Source organism: Lipotes vexillifer, unplaced genomic scaffold (genome assembly GCF_000442215.2).
Source record: "Lipotes vexillifer unplaced genomic scaffold, Lipotes_vexillifer_v1.1 scaffold875, whole genome shotgun sequence".
In the NCBI taxonomy this organism is placed as follows: Eukaryota; Metazoa; Chordata; class Mammalia; order Artiodactyla; family Lipotidae; genus Lipotes; species Lipotes vexillifer.
In genome coordinates this window covers 783,308-807,087 of record NW_006792177.1, presented here as the reverse complement: position 1 = coordinate 807,087, position 23,780 = coordinate 783,308, and the positions used below count along the sequence as shown (strand labels likewise).

Sequence of the window (23,780 nt, the reverse complement as noted above, 5' to 3'; positions counted from 1 at the left end):
GCTCGCAGCCCCGCCCGCCCCGGCGGGTGAGCACACAAGCCTCTCGGGCTGGTGAGTGCCGGTCGGCACCGATCCTCTGTGCGGGAATCTCCCCGCTTTGCCCTCCGCACCCCTGTTGCTGTGCTCTGCTCCGCGGCCCCGAAGCTCCCCGCTCCGCCTCCCGCAATCTCTGCCCGCGAAGGGGCTTCCTAGTGTGTGGAGACTTTCCTCCTTCACAGCTCCCTCCCACTGGTGCAGGTGCCGTCCCTATTCTTTTGTCTCTTTTTAATTAATTTTTTCTTTTGCCCTACCCAGATACGTGGGGAGTTTCTTGCCTTTTGGGAGGTCTGAGGTCTTCTGCCAGCATTCAGTAGGTGTTCTGTAGGAGTTGTTCCACGTGTAGATGTATTTCTGGTGTATTTGTGGGTAGGAAGGTGATCTCCGCGTCTTACTCCTCCGCCATCTTTCCTGTAATTAACGCTTATTTTCAATTGTTTTGTTTTGTTTTGTTTTGTTTTAGGTAACAGCCATCCTACAGTATATGTAGGGGTATCTCTCTGTGGTTTTAATTTGCATTTTCCCAATTATTAGTGATGTTGAACATTGTTTCACATGCTTATTGACCATCTGTATATATTCTTTAGAGAAACATCTATTCAATTCTTTTGTTCATTTTAAAATTGAGTTGTTTGTTATTTTGTTGCTGAATAGTAGGATTTCTTTAAATATTCTTGATACATATCCCTTATGAGATATATGCTTTGCAAATGTTTTCTCTCATTCTTTAAATTGTCTTTTCACTCTCTTGATAGTATCCTCTGATGCAGGAAAGTTTTAATCTTGATGAAGTCAAGATTAAAATTTCTAAAATATTTTTTTGTTGCCTTCGGTGTCATATCCAAGAAAGTATTGCCAAATTCAATGTCATGTTTCACCTGTGAGTTTTTCTCAGAATTGTATAATTTTAGCTCCTACATTTAGGTCTTTGATTATACACCATTTTTGTATATGGTGTAAGGTAATGATCAGCTTCATTCTTTTGCATGTGAATATCAAGTTTCCTCAGATTCATGTATTGAAAACACTGTTCTTTGTCCATTGAATGATCTTGACACCCTTGTTAAAAATCACTTGCCTATATATGTGAGGGTTTATTTCTAGGTTCTCTATTCATTGCCATTGGTCTATATATGTTTCTTAATGTGAGTATCACACTACTTTGATTATTGTAGCTTTGTATTAAGTTTTTAAATCTGGAAATGTGACTCCGCAAATTATGTGCTTCTTTTTCAAGATTGTTTGCTGAATTGAGGTTCTCTGAGATTTCATATGAAATTTAGAATGAGGTATTCTTGTTCTGCAAAAGAAAGTCTTTGAGATTTTAATAGGGACTGTATAGAATATTGTAGTTTCTTCAGGTAATATTGACATTTTGACAATATTAAGTCTCCCAATCCTTAATAACAGGATGTTTTGTTCATTTATTAATATATTCTTTAATTTCTTTCAGCAATGTTTTGTACTTTTTGATGCACAAGTCTTTCATTTCCATGGCGAAATTTACTCCTAAGTATTTTACACTTTTGGTAGCTATTACAAATGAAATTGCTAGCTTAACTTCCTTTTTGGATTGTTTGTCACTAGTGTGTAGAAAAGCAACTGATTTTTGTGTGTTGACTTTATATCTCAAAAATTTGCTGGATTTATTTATTAACTCTAATGCTTTTAAATGTTGGAATCTTTAGAACTGCTACATAAAAAATCATGTCATGTACAAACAAGAGAGTTTTACTTTTTTCTTTCCAATTTGAATGCCTTTTTCCTGCCTAATTGCTTTTGTTGGAATTTCCATTATTGTGTTGACTAGAAGTGGCAAAAGTGGGCATCTTTGTTCTATTCCTGATCTTAGGGGAAAAGCTTACAGAATTTCACCATCAACTAGGCTGTTAGCTGTGGGTTTTTCACATATGACTTCATTTATTGGGCAATTTTCCATCTATTCCTAGTTATTGATTGTTTTTATCATGGAAAATGTTGACTTTTATTAAATGCTTGTTCTGCGTCAGATGAGATGATCTTTTTTCCTCTTTATTCTATTAAAGTGGTAAAATGAATTGTTTGATTTTCATATGTTGAACCATTTTCACAATAAATCCCAGTTGGTCATGGTGCATAATTCTTTTAATATGCTATTGAATTGTGTTTGATAACATTTTGTTGATGATTGTTGCATCAACAGTCATAAAAGATTTTGGTCTGTATTTTCTTCTTATGCCTTTGTCTGGCTTTGGTGTCAGAATAATGCCAAGAATGAGTTTTAATAGGCTCTGAAAAAATTAAGAAGTCTTCCTTCCTCTTCACTGTTTTGGAAGTGTTTGAGTAGGAATAATGTTAGTTTTCTTCAAAAGTTTGGGAGAATTCAGCAGTGAATCCGAGTAGTCCTGGGCTTTCTTTGTTGGGAGGTTTTTGATTATTGATTGAATCTCATTGCTAGTTATAGAACTATTCTGATTTTATATTTCTTCATAATTCAGCCTTGGTGTAGTGTATTTCTAGAAATTGGTCCATTTTATCTACATTATCCAATTTTTTGTGTTTAATAATTCATAGTACTCTTTTATAATCATTTTTATCTCTGTAAAATTATTAGTATGTTCTTTTATTTCTGATTTTAGTTATTTGGGCCTTCTCTCTCTCGTTCTCTCTGTTCTTTTTTTTCTTAGTCAATCTAGCTAAAATTTCATCAACTGTATCTTTTTGAAGAACCACTCTTGGTTTTGCAGATTTTCTCTGCTTTTTTTTAAATTCACATTTTATTTTTCTCTTCACTAATCTTGACTATTTCCTTTCCTTTCTAGCTTTGGGTTTTGGGTTTACTTTAATCTTCTTTCTCTAGTTTCTTATGGTGTATAGTAAAATTACTGTTTTGTGATCTTTTCTTAAATGTCTGCATTTTCAGCGATAAATTTCCCTTTAGGGTTGCTTTCTGTGCATCTCACACGTTTTGGTGTTATGTGTTTCTGTTTTCATTATTCTCCAGGCATTCTAATTTCCCTTGTGATTTCTTCTTTGACCTTTTTTTTGCGGTACACGGGCCTCTCACTCTTGTGGCCTCTGCCGTTGCGGAGCACAGGCTCCAGACGCGCAGCTCAGTGGCCATGGCTCACGGGCCCAGCCGCTCCACGGCATGTGGGATCTTCCCGGACTGGGGCACGAACCCGTGTCCCCTGCATTGGCAGGTGGACTCTCAACCACTGCGCCACCAGGGAAGCCCTGACCTACTGATTTTTTAAGAGAAGTTTGTTTGATTTCTATGTATTTGTGAATATTTTATTTCCTCTTCTGTCATTGATCTAGTTTAATTTTACAAACTATTTGACCAGTGCACTGCTTGAATAGCCCTTCTTCAAATTCCAATAAGTTGCCTTGTCATTCATCCTGTGTGACAATGACACATACATAGAGTTTTCTTTCTTTATTTTTTTAACATCTTTATTGGGGTATAATTGCTTTACGATGGTGTGTTAGTTTCTGCTTTACAACAAAATTAATCAGTTATATATATACATATGTTCCCATATCGCTTCACTCTTGCAACTCCCTCTCTCCCACCCTCCCTATCGCACCTCTCCAGGCGGTCGCAAAGCACCGAGCTGATCTCCCTGTGCTATGCGGCTGCTTCCCACTAGCTATCTACCTTAAGTTTGGTAGTGTATATATGTCCATGCCTCTCTCTCACTTTGTCACAGTTTACCCTTCCCCCTCCCCATATCCTCAAGTCCATTCTCTAGTACGTCTGTGTCTTTATTCCTGTCTTACCCCTAGGTTCTTCATGACATTTTTTCCCTTAAATTCCATATATATGTGTTAGCATATGGTATTTGTCTCTCTTTCTGACTTACTTCACTCTGTGTGACAGACTCTAGGTCTATCCACCTCATTACAAATAGCTCAATTTCGTTTCTTTTTATGGATGAGTAATATTCCATTGTATATATGTGCCACATCTTCTTTATCCATTCATCCAATGATGGACACTTAGGTTGTTTCCATCTCTGGGCTATTGTAAATAGAGCTGCAATGAACATTTTGGTACAGGACTCTTTTTGAATTATGGCTTTCTCAGGGTATATGCCCAGTAGTGGGATTGCTGGGTCATATGGTAGTTCTATTTGTAGTTTATTAAGGAACCTCCATACTGTTCTCCACAGTGGCTGTATCAATTTACATTCCCACCAACAGTGCAAGAGCGTTCCCTTTTCTCCACACCCTCTCCAGCATTTATTGTTTCTAGATTGTTTGATGATGGCCATTCTGACTGGTGTGAGATGATATCTCATTATAGTTTTGAGTTGCATTTCTCTAATGGTTAGTGATGTTGAGCATTCTTTCATGTGTTTGTTGGCAGTCTGTATATCTTCTTTGGAGAAATGTCTATTTAGGTCTTCTGCCCATTTTTGGATTGGGTTGTTTGTTTTTTTGTTATTAAGCTGCATGAGCTGCTTATAAATTTTGGAGATTAATCCTTTGTCAGTTGCTTCATTTGCAAATATTTTCTCCCATTCTGAGGGTTGTCTTTTGGTTTTGTTTATGGTTTCCTTTGCTGTGCAAAAGCTTTGAAGTTTCATTAGGTCCCATTTGTTTATTTTTGTTTTTATTTCCATTTCTCTAGGAGGTAGGTCCAAAAGGATCTTGCAATGATTTATGTCACAGAGTGTCCTGCCTATGTTTTCCTCTAAGAGTTTGATAGTTTCTGGCCTTACATTTAGGTCGTTAATCCATTTTGAGCTTATTTTTGTGTATGGTGTTAGGGAGTGATCTAATCTCATAGTTTTACGTGTACCTGTCCAGTTTTCCCAGCACCAGTTATTGAAGAGGGTGTCCTTTCTCCACTGTACATTCCTGCCTCCTTTATCAAAGAGAAGGTGACCATATGTGCGTGGGTTTATCTCTGGGCTTTCTATCCTATTCCACTGATCTATATTTCTGTTTTTGTGCAAGTACCATACTGTCTTGATTACTGTAGCTTTGTAGTATAGTCTGAAGTCAGGAAGCCTGATTCCTCCAGCTCCATTTTTTGTTCTCAAGATTGCTTTGGCTATTCGGGGTCTTTTGTGTTTCCATACAAATTGTGAAATTTTTTGTTCTAGTTCTGTGAAAAATACCAGTGGTAGTTTGATAGGGATTGCATTGAATCTATAGATTGCTTTGGGTAGTAGAGTCATTTTCACAATGTTGATTCTTCCAATCCAAGAACATGGTATATCTCTCCATCTATTTGTGTCATCTTTAATTTCTTGCATCCGTGTCTTATACTTTTCTGCATACAGGTCTTTTGTCTCCTTAGGCAGGTTTATTCCTAGATATTTTATTCTTTTTGTTGCAATGGTAAATGGGAGTGTTTTCTTGATTTCACTTTCAGATTTTTCATCCTTAGTGTGTATTCTGTTGTTTTTGGATGGAGTGTCCTATAAATATCAATTAAGTCCATCTTGTTTAATGTATCATTTAAAGCTTGTGTTTCCTTATTTATTTTCATTTTGGATGATCTGTCCATTGGTGAAAGTGGGGTGTTAAAGTCCCCTACTATGAATATGTTACTGTAAATTTCCCCTTTTATGGCTGTTAGTATTTGCCTTATGTATTGAGGTGCTCCTATGTTGGGAGCATAAATATTTACAATTGTTATATCTTCTTCTTGGATCAATCCCTTGATCATTATGTAGTGTCCTTCTTTGTCTCTTCTAATAGTCTTTATTTTAAAGTCTATTTTGTCTGATATGAGAATTGCTACTCCAGCTTTATTCTGGTTTCCATTTGCATGAAATATCTTTTTTCCATCCCCTTACTTTCAGTCTGTATGTGTCTCTAGGTCTGAAGTGGGTCTCTTGTAGACAGCAAATATATGGGTCTTCTTTTTGTATCCATTCAGCCAATCTGTGTCTTTTGGTGGGAGCATTTAGTCCATTTACGTTTAAGGTAATTATCGATATGCATGTTCCTATTCCCATTTCCTTAATTTTTTGGGGTTCATTATTGTAGGTCTTTTCCTTCTCTTGTGTTTCTTGCCTAGAGAATTTCCTTTAGCAGCTGTTGTAGAGCTGGTTTGATGGTGCTGAACTCTCTCAGCTTTTGCTTGTCTGTAAAGGTTTTAATTTCTCCATCAAATCTGAATGAGATCCTTGCTGGGTAGAGTAATCTTGGTTGCAGGTTTTTCTCCTTCATCAATTTCAGTATGTCCTGCCACTCCCTTCTGGCTTGCAGAGTTTCTGCTGAAAGATCAGCTGTTAACCTTATGGGGATTCCCTTGTCTGTTATTTGTTGTTTTACTCTTCCTGCTTTTACTATGTTTTCTTTGTATTTAATTTTTGACAGTTTGATTAATATGTTTCTTGGCGTATTTCTCCTTGGATTTATCCTATATGGGACTCTCTGTGCTTCCTGGACTTGATTAACTATTTCCTTTCCTATATTAGGCAAGTTTTCAACTATAATCTCTTCAAATATTTTCTCAGTCCCTTTCTTTTTCTCTTCTTCTTCTGGAACCCCTATAATTCGAATGTTGGTGCATTTAATGTTGTCCCAGAAGTCTCTGAGACTGTCCCCATTTCTTTTCATTCTTTTTTCTTTATTCTCCTCTACAGCAGTTATTTCCACTATTTTTTCTTTCCCATCACTTATCCGTTCTTCTGCCTCAGTTATTCTGCTATTGATCCTTTCTAGAGTATTTTTAATTTCATTTATTGTGTTGTTCATCAAAACACTACCCTAAACCATCTCCATTCCCAAACCCTAACCCTAATCTTGCATTTTGTCCATTCTATTTCCAAGATTTTGGATCATCTTTACTATCATTATTCTGAACTCTTTTTCAGGTAGACTGCCTATTTCCTCTTCATTTGTTAGGTCTGGTGGGTTTTTATCTTGCTCCTTCATCTGCTGTGTGTTTTTCTGTCTTCTCATTTTGCTTATCTTACTGTGATTGGGTTCACCTTTTTGCAGGCTGCAAGTTCGTAGCTCCCGTTGTTTTTGATGTCTGTCTCCAGTGGCTAAGGTTGGTTCAGTGGGTTGTGTAGGCTTCCTGGTGGAGGGGACTAGTGGCTGTGTTGTGGTGTAGCTGGATCTTGTCTTTCTGGTGGGCAGGTCCACGTCTGGTGGTGTGTTTTGGGGTGTCTGTGGACTTATTATGATTTTGGGCAGCCTCTCTGCTAATGGGTGGGGTTGTGTTCCTGTCTTGCTAGTTGTTTGGCATAGGTTGTCCAGCACTGTAGCTTGCTGGTCGTTGAGTGAAGCTGGGTGCTTGTGTTGAGATGGAGATCTCTGGGGGATTTTCACCATTTGATATTTTGTGGAGCTGGGAGGTCTCTTGTGGACCAGTGTCCTGAAGTTGGCTCTCACACCTCAGAGGCACAGCACTAACTCCTGGCTGGAGAACCAAGAGGCTTTCATCCACACAGCCCAGAAGAAAAAAAGGAGAACAAGTGGAAAGAAAGAATTAGTAGAAGTAGAAAGAAAGAAAGGAGGGATGGAGGGAGGGAGGAAAAAAGAAAGAAGATAAAGTAAAATAAAATAAGATGCAATATAATAAAGTTATTAAAATAAAAAAATAATTATTAAGAGAAAAAAACAGACGGATAGAACCCTGGGACAAATGGTGGAAGCAAAGCTATACAGACAAAATCTCACACAGAAGCATACACATACACACTCACAAAAAGAGGAAAAGGGGAAAAAATCATAAATCTTGCTCTTAAAGTCCACCTCCTTAATTTGGGATGATTCGTTGTCTATTCATGTATTCCACAGATGCAGGGTATATCAAGTTGATTGTGAAGCTTTAATCCACTGCTTCTGAGGCTGCTGGGAGAGATTTCCCTTTCTCTTCTTAGTTCTCACAGCTCCCAAGGGCTCAGCTTTGGATTTGGCCCTGCCTCTGCGTGTAGGTTGCTGGAGGGCGTCTGTTCTTCGCTCAAACAGGACGGGGTTAAAGGAGCCGCTGATTCGGGGGCTCTGGCTCACTCAGGCCATGGGGAGGGAGGGGTATGGAGTGCGGGGCGAACCTGCGGCGGCAGAGGCCAGCATGACGTTGCACTAGCCTGAGGCACGCCGTGCGTTCTCCCACGGGAGTTGTCCCTGGATCACGGGACCCGGGCAGTGACAGGATGGACAGGCTCCCCGGAAGAGGGGTGTGGATAGTGACCTGTGCTCACACACAGGCTTCTTGGTGGAGGCAGCAGCAGCCTTAGCATCTCATGCGTGTCTCTGGGGTCGCGGCTCGTGTCCGTCTCTGGAGCTCCTTTAAGCAGCGTTTTTAATCCCCTCTCCTGGCCCACCAGGAAACAAAGAGGGAAGAAAAAGTCTCTTGCCTCTTCGGCAGGTCCAGACTTTTCCCTGGACTCCCTCCCAGCCAGCCGTGGCGCACTAACCCTCTGCAGGCTGTGTTCACGTCGCCAACACCAGTCCTCTCCCTGCGCTCCAACCAAAGCCCGAGCCTTAGCTCCCAGCCCCGCCTGCCCCGGCGGGGGAGCAGACAAGCCTCTCAGGCTGGTGAGTGCCGGTCGGCACCGATCCTCTGTGCGGGGAATCTCTCTGCTTTGCCCCCCACACCCCTGTTGCTGTGCTCTCCCCCGCGGCTCCGAAGCTTTCCCCCTCCGCCACCCGCAATCTCCGCCCGCGAAGGGGCTTCCTAGTGTGTGGAAACCTTTCCTCCTTCACAGCTTCCTCCCACTGGTGCAGGTCCCGTCCCTATCATTTTGTCTTTGTTTATTCTTTTTTCTTTTTTCCCTACCCAGGTACGTGGAGGGTTTCTTGCCTTTTGGGAGGTCTGAGGTCTTCTGCCAGCGTTCAGTAGGTGTTCTGTAGAAGTTGTTCCACCTGTAGATGTATTTCTGGTGTATCTGTGGGGAGGAAGGTGATCTCCGCGTCTTACTCTTCCGCCATCTTCCTGGAAGTCCTAGAGTTTTTTTATGGCAACTGGTTTCTGTAACTGTCAGGACAGATGTGTGTGGTAGACAGAAAATACCCCCTCAATATAGGAGGAGCAATCAAGATGGTGGACTAGGAAGATGTGAAGCTCAACTCCTCCCACAAATACATCAAAAATATATCTACATGTGGAATAATTCTCACAGAATATCTAATGAACACTGGCAGTATAAGTTAGACTTCTGAAAGGGCAAGAAATTCTCCATGTAACCAGGTGGGACAAAAGAAAAAATAATGAAAATGAGACAGGAATCTGGATGGGACCTGTACCCCTTGGAGTGAGCTGTGAAAGAGGAAAGGTTCTGCACCCTGGCAAGTCCCCTCACCAGTGGGGAGATCAGCTAGGACAGGTGGGGAGCTTCAGAGCCTCAGAAGAGAATGTAACAACTGGTTTGCAGCAGCTAGAATGGAGAGAGACTGGCACAGATGGTCAGTGCCACAGCCCTGCACTCCCCATCCTGAGATGTTCATCTGCCCATGCAGCAGGTGGCTGGGTGCTGAAGCTTGGGATTCAGAGATCAGACCCTGGGAAAGGATTGGGGTGGTCTGCGTGGAAACAGCCCGAAGGGCCTGGAGCCTGGTGCAACCCCACCTGAGGGTGTATGCAGAGGAAGCATGGGCGACCTTAGAGGCCAGGCACCATTGTTTGGGGGATGTGTGAGGGAAGGAGCAGGACATGCCATTGCAGCCTTTTTCCCCAGGCATGCTTTCAGGTGGCAGGACACTGCCTACACAAGCTCCAGGAGCTATTGTCAGTCACCACCACCAACCCTTTGCTTCAGGAGCAGTCACAAGGAGCAGTTACAATATGCCACTGCTGCCCCCTGGGGCTACAGGAGTGGTTGAGAGCTGCCTCCACTCCCATCACATGCTCCAAGGCACGTGTGAGCCAACACTGCTGCCAAGAACCCCAGGACCGGCCACCAACCACTGCATCTGCATACCCTCTACCAAGGTGATAATGGCCAACACACAGTGAGAAAAGAGTTGGCAGGCATCCATACTAAAAACAGCCCTCACATCAAAAATGTTAAACCCACACAAGCTACACAGGGACACTCCCACATATAAATAGTCTTCCAAGACCACAGTAGATAATTTTTTCTCCTAAACTCACAGAATAAGAAAAATATAAGTAAAATGAAGAAGCAGAGGAGCCAATCCCAGTTAAAAGACCAAGAGAATTCCCCTGAAAGAATAAACAATGAAACAGAGCTCTTTAGTCTAATAGACACAGATTTCAAAAAGGAGATAATGAAAATACTGAAGGAATTAAGAAAGGGTATCAACAGAAATGCAGAACACTGTAAAAAGGAACTAGAAACTATGAAGAGGAACCAAGAAAAAATAGAAAACTCATTTGCTGAGATGAAAAGTGAACCAAAGGCAATGAATAGCAGAATGAATAATGCAGAAGAACAAATAAGTGATCTGGAAGATAGAATAATGGAAATCACCCAATCAGGACAGCAGACAGAAAACCAAATAAAAAAAAAAAAAGAAAGCAATATAAGAGACCTATGGGATAATATAAAGCTTACCACTCTACACATAATAGGGATTCCAGAAAGGAAAGAAAGAGAAAAGGGGATCAAAAATGTATTTGAAGAAATTATGGCTGAAGACTTCCCACATCTAAAGAAGGAAACAGATATCCAGGTACAGGAAGCACAGAGGGTCCCAAACAAGGTAAGCCCAAAGAGACCTACACTAAGATGTATTCTAATAAAAAATGGCAAAAGTTGATAAAGAGGGGATTCTAAAAGCAGCAAGAGAAAAACAGAGTTAATTACAAGGGAACCCCTATAAGGCTATCAGCAGATTTCTCTACAGACACTTTGCAAGCCAGAAGGAAGTGGCAAGATATATTCAGAGCCCTGAAAAGGAAAAGTCTGCAACCTAGAATACTCTACCCAGCAAGATTATCATTTAGAATAGAAGGAGAGATAAAGAATTTCTCAGACAAGCAAAGCTAAAAGAAAACAGCAATACTAAACCTATTTGAAAGGAAATATTGAAAGGTCTTCTCTAGAAAAGAAGTAAGAATATATAGGAAAGACAAAATCACAGTTAGAAAGCAAATCACTTAAATAAGCCAGTATGCAGCTTTTAAAAATCAAAAAAATTCTGTGAAAGTGATGATAACCACAATGCACAGCAAAAGGATAAACATGAAGATGTAAAAGAGGACACCAGAATCATACTGATAAAATGTGGGGGAGGAGAGTAAGAAAATGTACTTTTCTTTTCATTTCCTAGAATGTGTTTGAGACTTTATGACTACCAGTCTAAGGCAAGTAGATATAGATGGGGTTAATATACTTGAAAAACTGGTAACCACAAATCAAAAACATACAATAGACTCACAAAAACCAGAAAGAAGAGAAATAAGTATAATACAAAAGAAAATCATCAAACCACAAAAAGAAAATGAAAGGGACAAAGAAGAAATACAAAATCAATGGGAAAATGGGCTCAAAATGGCAATAAATACATAGCTATCAATAATTACATTGGGGCTTCCCTGGTGGCACAGTGGTTGAGAGTCCGCCTGCCAAGGCAGGGGACACTGGTTCATGCCCCATTCTGGGAAGATCCCACATGCCGCAGAGCGGCTGGGCCCGTGAGCCATGCCCGCTGAGCCTGCGCATCCGGAGCCTGTGCTCTGCAACGGGAGAGGCCACAATAGTGAGAGGCCCGCATACCGCAAAAAAGAAAAAAAAATTACATTGAATCTCAATGGAATGAAAGCTCCAATCAAAAGGTACAGAGTGGCAGATTGGATAAAAAACAAGAGCATACGATATGCTGTCTACAGGAGACCCAGTTTAGGGCAAAAACACACATAGATTGAAAGTAAGGGGATGGAAAAAGATATTTCATGCAAAAAGAAATGGGAAGAAAGTGGGGGTCACAATTCTCATATCAAACAAAATAGACTTTAAAACAAAGGCCCTAAAGATAAAGAAGGACACTATATAATGATAAAAGGTTCAACATAAGAAGAGGATTTTACACTAGTCAGCATATATGCACATAATATAGGAGCAGCCAAATACTAACAAAAATAAAGGGAGAAATTGACAGGAATACAATAATTAGATTTTAACACCCCACTCACATCAATGGACAGATCTTCTAGACAGAATGTCCTAAATGATACAATAGAACAGTTAGACTTCATTGATATTTTCAAGACTTTACATTAAAAAAAAGACAGACTACACATTCTTTTCAAGTGCACATGAAACATTCTTTAGGAATGATCACATATTGTGACACAACAGACCTCAATGAATTTAAGAGTATAGAAATTACCTCAAACATCTTTTCTGAACACAAAAGCATTCAACTAAAATCAACCACAGAAAAAGAAATTAGGAAAAAGATTACATGGAGACCAAATAACATACTACTAAAAAACCAATGGGTCGAGGATGAAATCAAAGAGGAAATTTAAAAAATACCTTGAGACAAATGACAATGAAAACACAACAATACAAAATCTATGAGATGTAACAAATGCAGTCCTTAGAGGGAAGTTCATAGCAATACAGTTCATAGCCTTCATCAAAAATACAAGAAAATTCTCAAATAAACAACATAGCCTACCACTTAAAAGAATTAGGAAAAAAGAACAAACAAAATGTAAAGCCAGCAGAAGGGACGAAATAATAAATATCAGAGAGGAAATAAAACAAAGATTAAAAAACAGTAGAAAAAATCAATAAAACCAAGAATTGGTTCTTTGAAAGGGTAACAAGATTGACAAACCTTTGGCCAGGCTCACCAAGAAGAAAAGAGAGAGATCCTGGATAAACAAAATAAGAAATAAAAAAGGAGACGTTATATCTGATACTGCAGAAATACAAAAAAACATAAGGGAATACTATGAACAATTATATGCCAACAAATTCGACAACATAGAAGACATGGACAAGTTTCTAGAAACATACAGCCCACCAATAATTAATCAAGAAGAAATAGATAATTTGAACAGACTGATCATGAGAGGTGAAGTAGAATTTGTAATAAAAAACTTCCTACAAACAAAAGTCCAGGACCAGAAGGCTTCACAGGTGAACTCTACCAAACATACGTAGAATAACTTATACTGATCCTTCTCAAACTCCTCCAAAAAGTTGAAGAGGAGGGAACACTCCCAAAGACATTCTATGAAGCCACCATTACCCTGATATCACAACCACACAAAGACACCACCAAAAAAGAAAATTACAAGCCAATATCTTTGATGAATATAGATGCAAAAATTCTCAACGAAACATTAGCAAACCAAATCCAACAACACATAAACAAGATCATACACCACGGACAAGTTGGATTCATCCCAAGTTCACAAGGATGTTTCAACATACAGAAATAAATCAATATGATACACCCCAGAAACAATACCACATGGTCATCTCAATAGATGCAGAAAAAACGTTTCACAAAATTCAACATCAATTCATGATAAAAACTCTTGCTAAAGTGGGTATACAGGGAACAAAATTATTTATGACAAACGCACAGCTAAAATAATACTCAATGGTGAAAATCTGAAAGACTTTCCACTAAAATCTGGAAAAAGACAAGGATGCCTACTCTCACCTCTTCTATTGAACATAATATTGGAAGTCCCAGCTACAGAAATCAGACAAGAAAAAGAAATAAAAGGTATCTAAATTGGAAAGAAAGAGGTAAAATTGTCATTATATGAAGATGACATGATACTATATATAGAAAATCCTAAAGACTCCACACAAAAACTACTAGAACTGATCAACAAATGCCACAAGGTAGCAGGATACAAGATTAATATAGAGAAATTGGTTGCATTTCCTTACACTCACAATGTAATATCAGGAAGGGAATGTAAAAACACAATACCTTTAAAACTCACAGCCCTCAAAATAAAATACTTAGGAATAATCCTGACTAAGGAGATGAAAGACTTGTACACTGAGAACTATAAAACATTAATAAAGCAAACTGAAGATTATTCAAAGAAAAGGAAAGATATCTCATGCTTTTGGATTGGAAGAATTAACATTGTTAAAATGGCCATACTACCCAAAGCAATCTACAGGTTTAATTCAATCCCTATTAAATTACCCATGACATTTTCCCCAGAACTAGAACAAATACTCCTAAAATTTATATGGAACAACAAAAGACTCAGAATTGCCAAAGCAATCCTGAATAAAAAGAACAAAGCAGGAAGCATAACCCTCCCAAACTTCAGACTACAAAGCTACAGTACTCAAAACAACATGGTATTGGCACAAAAACAGACATATGGATCAATGGAACAGAATATAGAGCACATAAATAAACCCACACACTTACAGTGAATTAATCTTTGACAAAAGAAGCAAGAATATATAATGGGAAAAAGTCTCTTCAGCAAGTGGTGTTGGGAAAGTTGGACAGCTGCATGTAAATCAATGAAATTAGAACATACCCTTTCACAATGCAAAAAAATAAACTCAAAATGACTTGAAGACTTAAACATGTCATGACACCATAAAACTCCTAGAAAAGATCATAGGCAAAGCATTTTTTGACATAAATTGTACCAAAGTTTTCTTAGGTCAGTCTCCCAAGGCAATAGAAATAAAAACAAACAATGGGACCTAATCAAACTTACAAGCTTTTGCATAGCAAAAGAAACCATAAACAAAACAAAAAGAAAACCTACTGAATGGGAGAAAATATTCACAAAGGATTTGACCAACAAGGGATTGCTTTCCAAAATATACAAACAGCTCATACAACTCAACAACATTTCTCCAAAGAATAAACACAAACGGCTAATAGGCACATGAAAAGATGCTTACTAATTATAAGAGAAATGCAAATCAAAACTAAAATTAGGTACCACCTCACATCAGTCAGAATGGTCACCCTTAAAATCTCTACAAATAACAAATGCTGGAGAGGATGTGGAGAAAAGAGAACTCTCCTATACTGTTGGCAGGAATGTAAGTTGGTAGAGCCACTATGGAAAACAATATGGAGGTTCCTCAGAAAAATAAAAATAGAATTACCATATGGTCCAGTGATCCCACTCATGGGCATATATCCAGACAAAACTCTTACCCAAAAAGATACATGCACCCCTATGTTCATAGCAGCACTATTCACAGTAATTAAGACGTGGGAACAACCTAAAAGTCCATTGACAGATGAATGGATAAAGAAGATGTGGTACATATATACAATGGAATACTATTCAGCCATAAAAAAGAATGAAATAATGTCATTTGCAGCAACATGGACACACTAGACATTATCATACTAAGTGAAGTAAGTCAGAAAGAGAAAAGAGAAACACCATATGATATTTATATGTGGAATCTAAAAGATGACACAGGGAATTCTCTGGTGGTCCAGTGGTTAGGGCTCCACATTTCCACTTCAGGGGGCCTGGGTTCGATCCCTGGTTGGGGAACTAGGATCCCGCAAGCTATGCCACATGGACCACCCCCCCAAAAAAAGATGAGACAAAGGAACCTATCTACAAAACAGAAACATTCTCACGGACATAGAGAACAAACTTGTGCTTGCCAAGGAAGAGAGGGTAGGGGTAATGTAATCTATTATATATAGAATGGATAAACAACAATGTCCTACTATATAGCACAGAGAACTATATTCAGTATGCTATGATAAGCCATAATGGAAAAGAATATATTAAAAAAAGAATGTATATATGTATATACAAGAATATATATATGTATAAATGAGTCAATTTTTGTACAGCAGAAATTACCAAAACACTGTAAATCAACAGCACCTCAGTATAAAGAAGTTATAAATAAAGTAAAAAGAAAAAAGTAGCCCCCGCAAAGATATCTATGTCCTATACTCACCTGTGAATATTTTACTTTACTTCGAAAAAGAGGTTTTGTAAAAGTGATTAAGTTAAGACCCTTGCTATGGGGAGAATATCCTAGATTATCATTGTGGGCCCAATATAATCTTATAAGAATGAGGCAGGAAAACCAAAGTTAGAGAAGTGCAAGTGACAATGGAAGCAACATTAGAGTCATAAGAAGATGGAAACCATGAGAAAAGGAGTGTAGACAGTCTCAAAAATTTGGAGAGACAATGATCAGAGCATCCAGAAGAAATGTACCCCAACTAACTCCTTGATTTTAGTCCAGTAATACCATTTCTGGTCCTTTGACATCCAGAATTATAATAAAACTGTCACTTCAAGCCACTAAATTTTTGATAATTTATTACAGCAGCCTTAGGTAACTAATAAAACATGACTATATCATCGGGAAAAAATGCTAGGGACTTGAAACAATATTTTACTTTCTTCTTAAACTAAATGTGCATTGTGTTGGGAGCTCTGCACATCACTGCCACTCAAGTATCCAGGTGTTGGAGCCAACCTCATCATGAGAATGTGGATCTCTGGGGAAGATAGAAGTTGGTCCATAAAGCCTCTTGCAGTTAAATGAATAACCTACGAAATATATCCATCACTTCTCCTCACAACTCAGTGGTCTAAAGAAGCCATGTGGTCCCACCTAATGCAAAGGCCAGAGGTGCAGCACTCCAGGAGGCCACAAAGTGAACAGCCAGAAATATTTGGTGAAGTATGACACTTCCAATGAGGGCGCAAGTACTCAAACCCATTCTCTGCCACATCATTTAACCTCCCTGTGCCTCAATTCCTTTCTTGTATTAGGGTCTCACATTATAGGCTCATTGTGCAGGTTGCATGCAATATACACACAATGGACTGAGTTCAAGGCTGGCTCATAGTGCACTAAGTTAATGAAAACTGTTGTTGATAAATAACTGAGAAAACCTACTGGATCACCTAAGGATGAATAAATAACTGGATTGTGTTTCCCTCCAGGAGTGGCAGGTGAGAATGAGCTGCAGGTGATTCAGCCTGAGAGGTCAGTTTCAGTTGCAGCAGGAGAGACGGCCACTCTGCACTGCGACGTGACCTCCCTGCTTCCCGTGGGGCCCACTAAGTGGTTCAGGGGCACAGGGCCAGGCCGGAAGTTAATCTACAGTCTCAGAGGAGGCCCCTTCCCTCGAGTAACAACTCTTGGAGATACTACAAGGAGAAACAACATGGACTTTTCCATCCGCATCAGTAACATCACGCCAGCAGACACCGGTATATACTACTGTGTGAAGTTCAAGAAAGCAAGCCCTGACGTAGAGGTTAAGTCTGGACCAGGCACTCATCTCACTGTGAGTGGTGAGTATGGCCTGGGTCTCTTTTGTCCCCCTGGTCTGTGACAACAAGTCAACAAGAATGCCCTCCACCCTTTGAGAAAAAAGAAAAAAAAAAGAATCAAGTGCAGCAGTGGGTGTTTATATCATGATCTGATTTCACTCCCTTTTACAGATCAGGGAAACTGAGGCCTGCAGAGGTTGTGCTACTTGCCAAAGGCCCCACAACTGGGAAAGCTGGGAAAAGTCTGGAACCCCAGTCTGCCTGGCTCCACAACCCTTGCCTTTTCCATCCCATCTAGCCCTTTGGTTCCAGGGATGAGGGAACTGAAGGTCTGAGCGACTTGCCCCGTCACAGCCCAGGTATCACCTCCTGCCTCCAGAGAGTGCTCCCCTCAATGTGGCTGAGTCTTCTCTTTATTCAGCACCCATTGAGCACCTACTGTGTACCAGGCCCTGCTCCAGATGTTGTGGAAGCAGCAGTGAACAAAGCAGACAAGGCTCTTCTCCCATGGAAATTATGTTCTCTCCCCTTCCAAAGAGAAGTCTATCCAGGGCAGGGTTTCTTTATTTCCTCTTCAGAAACATCACACTGAGAAAAAATTCCTAGAGGCATAGGTTCAGTGTTTACTCTGACAGCCCGGGCTAGAGGAGATGCCCAGAGGTTGGGTGTTTCCTGGGGGTCTGTTGGGAAAACCCTCCTGTGATTCAGGGACCGACTCAGAGTCACTGAAGGCTCCCAGCAGAGCTGGGTCATCTCAGAATGTCCCTCCCCAGGGAAGAGGTTCCCCATGTGGGTGACTTAGGGGCTGCCCCATTGAGGTAGCAAAGGTGCTCATTTAGAGTTTTCTGACAAAGACCCTGGATCCTCTTCCTAACTCCTGAATCCTGGACTGTGACACAGGAGAGACCTTTTAACACTGCCTGCCCAACCCTCCATGTACAGATGGCGTCCTGAGGCCAAGAGGTGACTGGAACCCAGACCACAGTCCCATGGTCAGTGAGTGAGGGGATCCTTCCAGAACCCAATCTGATTCCAGGCCAGGCTCTTTCCTGTACCAGCATTGGAACTGGTTTCATGGAAGAGCCTGGTACATGGAAGTTAAAGAATAAAAGCTCTTTGAATTAACCATTGAACATGATGTTTTCATTGCTTTCCCATAGGGTCAGAAGGCTCCTCACATTCAGGCCCTAAGTCCTGAGGTGACTGGAAACTTCTCCCTACTTTCAGCCACATGATCCCAAATCCCTCATTCCATATCAGCACCTAGAGCTGCGCATTGTTTCAATAGCTACTTAACATTCAGGGCATGGAGACAATCATTTTCATTTTACAGTCTCCTGTTGACGGATACTAAGGTGTTCCTAACCTCAGGCTATCGAAACAGCACTGCAGTGGATAACCTTTCCATGTGTCACTCTCCTCAAAGGGGAAATAGCCACTGGAAGTAGCATTGCTAGATCAGAGACTATGTGTATTTTAATTTGTGTGATTATATTGCCAACTTTCCCTCCTAGTCATGGTAGCAAATGAATCTTCCCAGAGCTCCAGGCATTAGCAGGGAAGATGGCTTTATCCTGATTTTGCCGGTATTACTAAACTTCCCAGATTGTCGGTTCCTTGCTCAGCCAATCACAGCTTATAAGTGGTTCCACTGTCACTCAGATCTGCTGCCTCGCAGGAGGCTGCTCGTCCTCTTCCCCAGGCCGTCTGCCCAGAGGATTCCCTGCATGAGAAGGGAAGGAGGGGGAGGGGAGCAGCAGCCTGTCAGATTCTAAATCTTCCTCATGGCATTTACTCCTTATAATCAGTGCTCTGAGGGTAGGGCCGTCTGTTGTCCTTTTTACATATGAGGACACTGGGGCTCAGAGAGAGAACCTGATTTGTAAGCAGGTAGGGGAACCAAGATTGAGCCCAAGTACCTAGACTCATGTCCCTGCTCTCTGCACACCCCACTGTGCTTGTCAGTTGTGGAGAAAACTCCAGGCCTGTCCTCTTAAAACCTTGTATTGTTCTGTTCTTTAGCAGTAAGCATTTTAAAAAGTCCTGTATGGGAGGCAAGCCTAGCTTTACCACAGATCAGACAGATACTACCGTGTCTCATGATGTACTGAATGTTCCTAAAATGCAGGGCTCAGCACACTTAAAAGCACCAGGAGTTTTTCTCTCCATTATTGCGATCTTGCTCCTTCACTAGGTCTCATGGGGGAACAGCTCTGGGAAGTGTAGCATGGACAGCACAGAGAGGGGCCAGTGCAGTCCCAGCAGCACCATGCACGCCCATTCCTGGCTCTGCAGGCCGAGGATGAGGAGGGGGAGGTGCTCCCTAGAGGGCGCTGGGGGCCCCGCGTGAGCAAGAGTTCATATTCTAGACTCAGGTGTCAGGGGCCCATGTCTTCCCTTGTTGCTACAGGGTCCCCAGGCCTGGGCACTCAGAGGCCACTCCTCCCTGTAGTTGCTTGAAGTCAAGAATCTCAGAGGGAAAAGGGGAGGATGGTGGTCAGTGTGGGGGCTTGTGAAGGTGGGGCGCTTGCTCTGCTGATGGCCATGAAAGCTTGGAGGCGACAGGAAACACTTCTGGGACACAGTGGGCGGGTGAGGAGACAGTCCCTTCATTTCTCTCAGCCTCAGTTTTCTCATCTGTAAAATGGTGATCATCATGGTCTCCTTTCAGGAGAGTTGGAAGGATTTGAGGTGCTCTGTCTAAATCACCAGCACAGAGTAGGGGCCCCCCAAATCGAGGTGTTATTTCAAGGCTGTGACCCAGTTCCCTGTGCTGGGTCCCGTTTCCTCACGTGAAGAAAGAGGATAATCACACAGCCTTTGCATTATGTCCTGAGGGTACAACGACCTGGTGACAGGACAGCTCCTCAGGGAGCGATGGTGCTGGCCTCCCAGACTGTGTGATCTTGGCAAGTCTCAGTTCCATCTAGTCTTCAGTTTCCCCTTCTGTAAAATGGTGGTAATCACGCTGCCTTTCAGGAGTCTGTGATGACTCGAGAGCATCTGGGAAGCCCTGGATGGGGTGGACTGGGTGTCACTGAGCTCAGTGCACAGCAGTTGAGAGCCTGGGCCGAGTACCCCCTGCCTGGTCCTCCATCCCATCTCTGCCCCGTCCCAGCTCTGGGACCTCTGACGAGTCCCTCCCCACACTGGGGCTTGGTATCCTCATCCGTCAGTGACAGCCCTACCCTCACAGAGCATCTGCAGGAACTGAATGAGGGAAGCATGTCAAGAGCTGAGAGCAGATCCTGGCATATGGTACATGTTCCAACAACGTGAGCTCTGATGTGCTGGAGCCAGAGGACCTCGGATGGGTCGCTTTCTCTACAGGACTAAGTACAACTGGGGTTGGGGTGGAGCTGGGTTCCTTTTGACCTTGGCTGCTTATTAGAATCACCTGAGAGATGGTAAAAGATCCCTAGACCCTGGTTCCACCCTAGAAATTCTGATTTAATTGGTCAGACGTGGGCCTGGGCAGCTGAGTGTTTTCACTCCTGCAGAGGATGCTGGTGCCCAGCCAGGGCAGAGGAGCCCTGAGTCACGTGTTCTCTGAGGTCAGAGGGAAAGCTGTGGTTTTTCCAGGATAGAGGCGGGTCACTGGGTTGTAAGAACAGCTCTCCTGGGTGTGAGTGCTTCAGAATAGCCCGTGACGGTGACAGCTTTTAGGACACCCAAAAAAGTCATTCGGAGTCGATTGGCAGGCACACACCCCGCCTCCAACAGAGCTCACTTGGGCTGAGAGGTGCGTCCTCCCAACTCAGACCACCCTGTCCAGACCCGAGCTTCATCACTGGAGAAACCTTCCCATCTTTACACACGTGTGTGTGTAAACAGGCTCTGGAATGCCTGCAAATGCTCCCTGCTCAGCCTGGAGACCTCCTGCCTCAACACACCACAGTGACACTGACAAAATCTGTTCTTCCTCCTTTCAAAATGCTTCCAGCTTCTGTAAAGAGCTGATTTACAGGAAAATGCCTGTGATCTCTTGTGTGTTTTGAAAGCCAATTCCCCAAACTTGTTTCTTGAGGGAATTATTTTTTTAAATGGGAACAGATTTATAATTTGGTGTTTCTACTAGTTTTCTCATGTGGATTTTTGTATGACAGCTGCATAGAGCACGATTTGAGACTCTTCTTGGTGTTTCTGTTGTGCTTTTGTTTTGCCTTCTTACTGCCTAAAAAATAAGTGGGTAGTTTTAGAACTAGAATGGCCAGATCTTATGATAACAATCATGGGTGTTATTCATTTTTTTTAAATTATGGGTGTTATTGATTAAGCACCTACTATATGTCAGGCTCTGTGTTTTACATATATCTTCGCTCATCTTACCAGGTGGTGCTTGTATCTACTTTGTCCAGAAACAGACACTGAGGATCAAGGATAAAGAACACTGACACTAAAATGGATCTGTCCTGCATGCAGTGAGATGAGCTCTGACCTTTACTTGCTGGGTGCCCTTGTCCAGCTTCGTCCTCCCTGAGCCTCATCCCATATATGGAGTCACTCTTGGGCCTCCCTCACAGGGCTGGTGAGGGGACTAAACAGCTGAGGGTGATGGATAGATCAGATCATCTTTAGGCTCTGAAGAAACTCTGGACAAGTAGTAACTGATCAGAACATCTTGTCCCTTTAGGGGTGTCCAGGATGCTGGTGTTTATACAATTTGACATTTTAAGGTAACTCCTTGCTATGTCCTCAAACGTTTGATGAGTTTTAAGAAGCAAGTTAAGTATTTACAAATGCAAATATTTGTAATGTTTGCTGACTTTTACAGGAGATGTTGAGTAACAATGAACAATTGGGAGACACCCTACAGGAACCTTCTAAAGAGAGAAACCACCCTCACATTTGATTTACCGATTTGTGTGCTTCTGGGTGCTTTATAGGCCTGTGCCTGTGTCTCTACAGATTTAATAACAATTAAGAAATTAACCACCACTGGTTTCTCAGCACTCAGTGATCTTTCTTCTTAACCCAAAATTGAACCAAGAGAAGAACCCAGACTCAGAAAAACATCCATTTGCCCCCTTCCTTTGAAATTCAGGGGTTGATACATCAGTCCTACTGAAATATTCGTGGAAAGAATGAAAACTATGCAGTAAATTCATAAACACCTGAAGGGACAGGTCTGGGTATAAATACAGTCCAGGTTAAAGAGGGATCTGTGTTTGTTTAATTTTGGGAATCATCTTGTGTTTTACTCATAGCAAAAATGCTCCCACTGCCTGATTGAACCCTCACTGCGGCCCGGGAAGGGTAATGCCTGCTGTCCCTTTTCACAGACGAGGAGCTGGGAGGTGCCATGGCCACACCTCTCGTTGGACGGCCAGCCTGGTTCAGCTTCCATGTGGTCCCGCTATGACCCCGCTTCCCCTGCATTTACTTCTGTAAACAATTCTCCGAACTTACCAAGTTTTCCGGGGGGAGCCCAGCTAGGAACAGTTAATAGGACAGTAAGACCAATCAGTACTTTTGTTCCTTTGCCCAAACTGGTGGGAAATCACCTGGCAGATGTAAGAAGGTGGACTTTGAACTCAGGCCTGGAATTCGATGTCAACCCTGCCCCTGACTCAGAGTCACCTCTGGGAACCTGTGTGTCTCCTCTGTCAGATGAGGATAATGACACTGCCCTCCCAGAACTATTTGAAAAATTTAAAACATAATATGTGTGGTGGTTCTTAACTATGTCACATTTTTATCATTAGTGATGATAATTACAATCATGTTCATCATTTATAAATGTTCCTTTTGTAGCCAAACCCTCTCCTCCTGTGGTATCAGGCCCCGCAGTGAGGGTCACACCTGAGCAGACAGTGAGCTTCACCTGCAAATCCCACGGGTTCACCCCCAGAAACATCTCCCTGAAATGGTTCAAAAATGGCAATGAGCTCTCAGCCTCCCAGACCGACGTGGAACCAGAGGGAAACAACGTTTCCTACAGCATCTCCAGCACAACCAAGGTGGTGCTGGCCCCGGGGGATGTTCGCTCCCAGGTCATCTGCGAGGTGACCCACATCACCCTGCAGGGAGACCCTCCTCTTCGTGGGACAGCCAACTTGTCTGAGACCATCCGAGGTAGAAGCCCCTCACGCCAGCCTAAGCCCACACCTGCCCTCAAGGCCCCAGCCTGTTCCTCCTCCCTGCTTCTTGCTCCAGGCCTCAAATTGCCTGGAATCTACTTCCTGACAGTCCTGCCCCATCACCAGGCTCCTAGATGAGCTGGGCACTAACTACTGTTTTAACGGCAGTTGCCAGGTGGGCACCCATCATGTGCCAAGCACTGTGCTAAGTAGTTTCCTTTACTTTATCAATAGTTTCTCCAACTACTGAGCACCTACTATAAGCCAGGCCCCTATGTGCTTGGTGATTTCGTATATTTTGCTGTAGTTATTATATTCCATCTGCATGCCAGGGGCTGTGCTTGTAGATGGCACACATTATTAACCTAATAGGAGCCCAGTCCTTGAGCACCTACTGTGCACCCTGCAGTGTGCTTATGATTTCATTTATATGCAAAGATACCCTCAGTGTTTGAGCACCTGCTGCATGCCTGATTCTGTCCTCTGGTGACTCCCTTGCTGTGCTGGAAGCTGTTATCCAGCCC

General features: G+C 42.0%; 1 protein-coding gene across 1 annotated transcript in view; it reads left to right on the top strand.

Annotated features, from left to right (window-relative positions):
- LOC103083900 (signal-regulatory protein beta-1 isoform 3-like) overlaps window positions 1-23,780 on the top strand; it is a 66,188-nt gene that overhangs the window by 33,399 nt on the left and 9,009 nt on the right. The window contains exons 4-5 of the mRNA XM_007465426.1: window positions 16,844-17,197; window positions 22,931-23,251. Coding sequence (XP_007465488.1) covers window positions 16,844-17,197; window positions 22,931-23,251 — 675 coding nt within the window. The remainder of the gene's footprint in view (window positions 1-16,843; window positions 17,198-22,930; window positions 23,252-23,780) is intronic.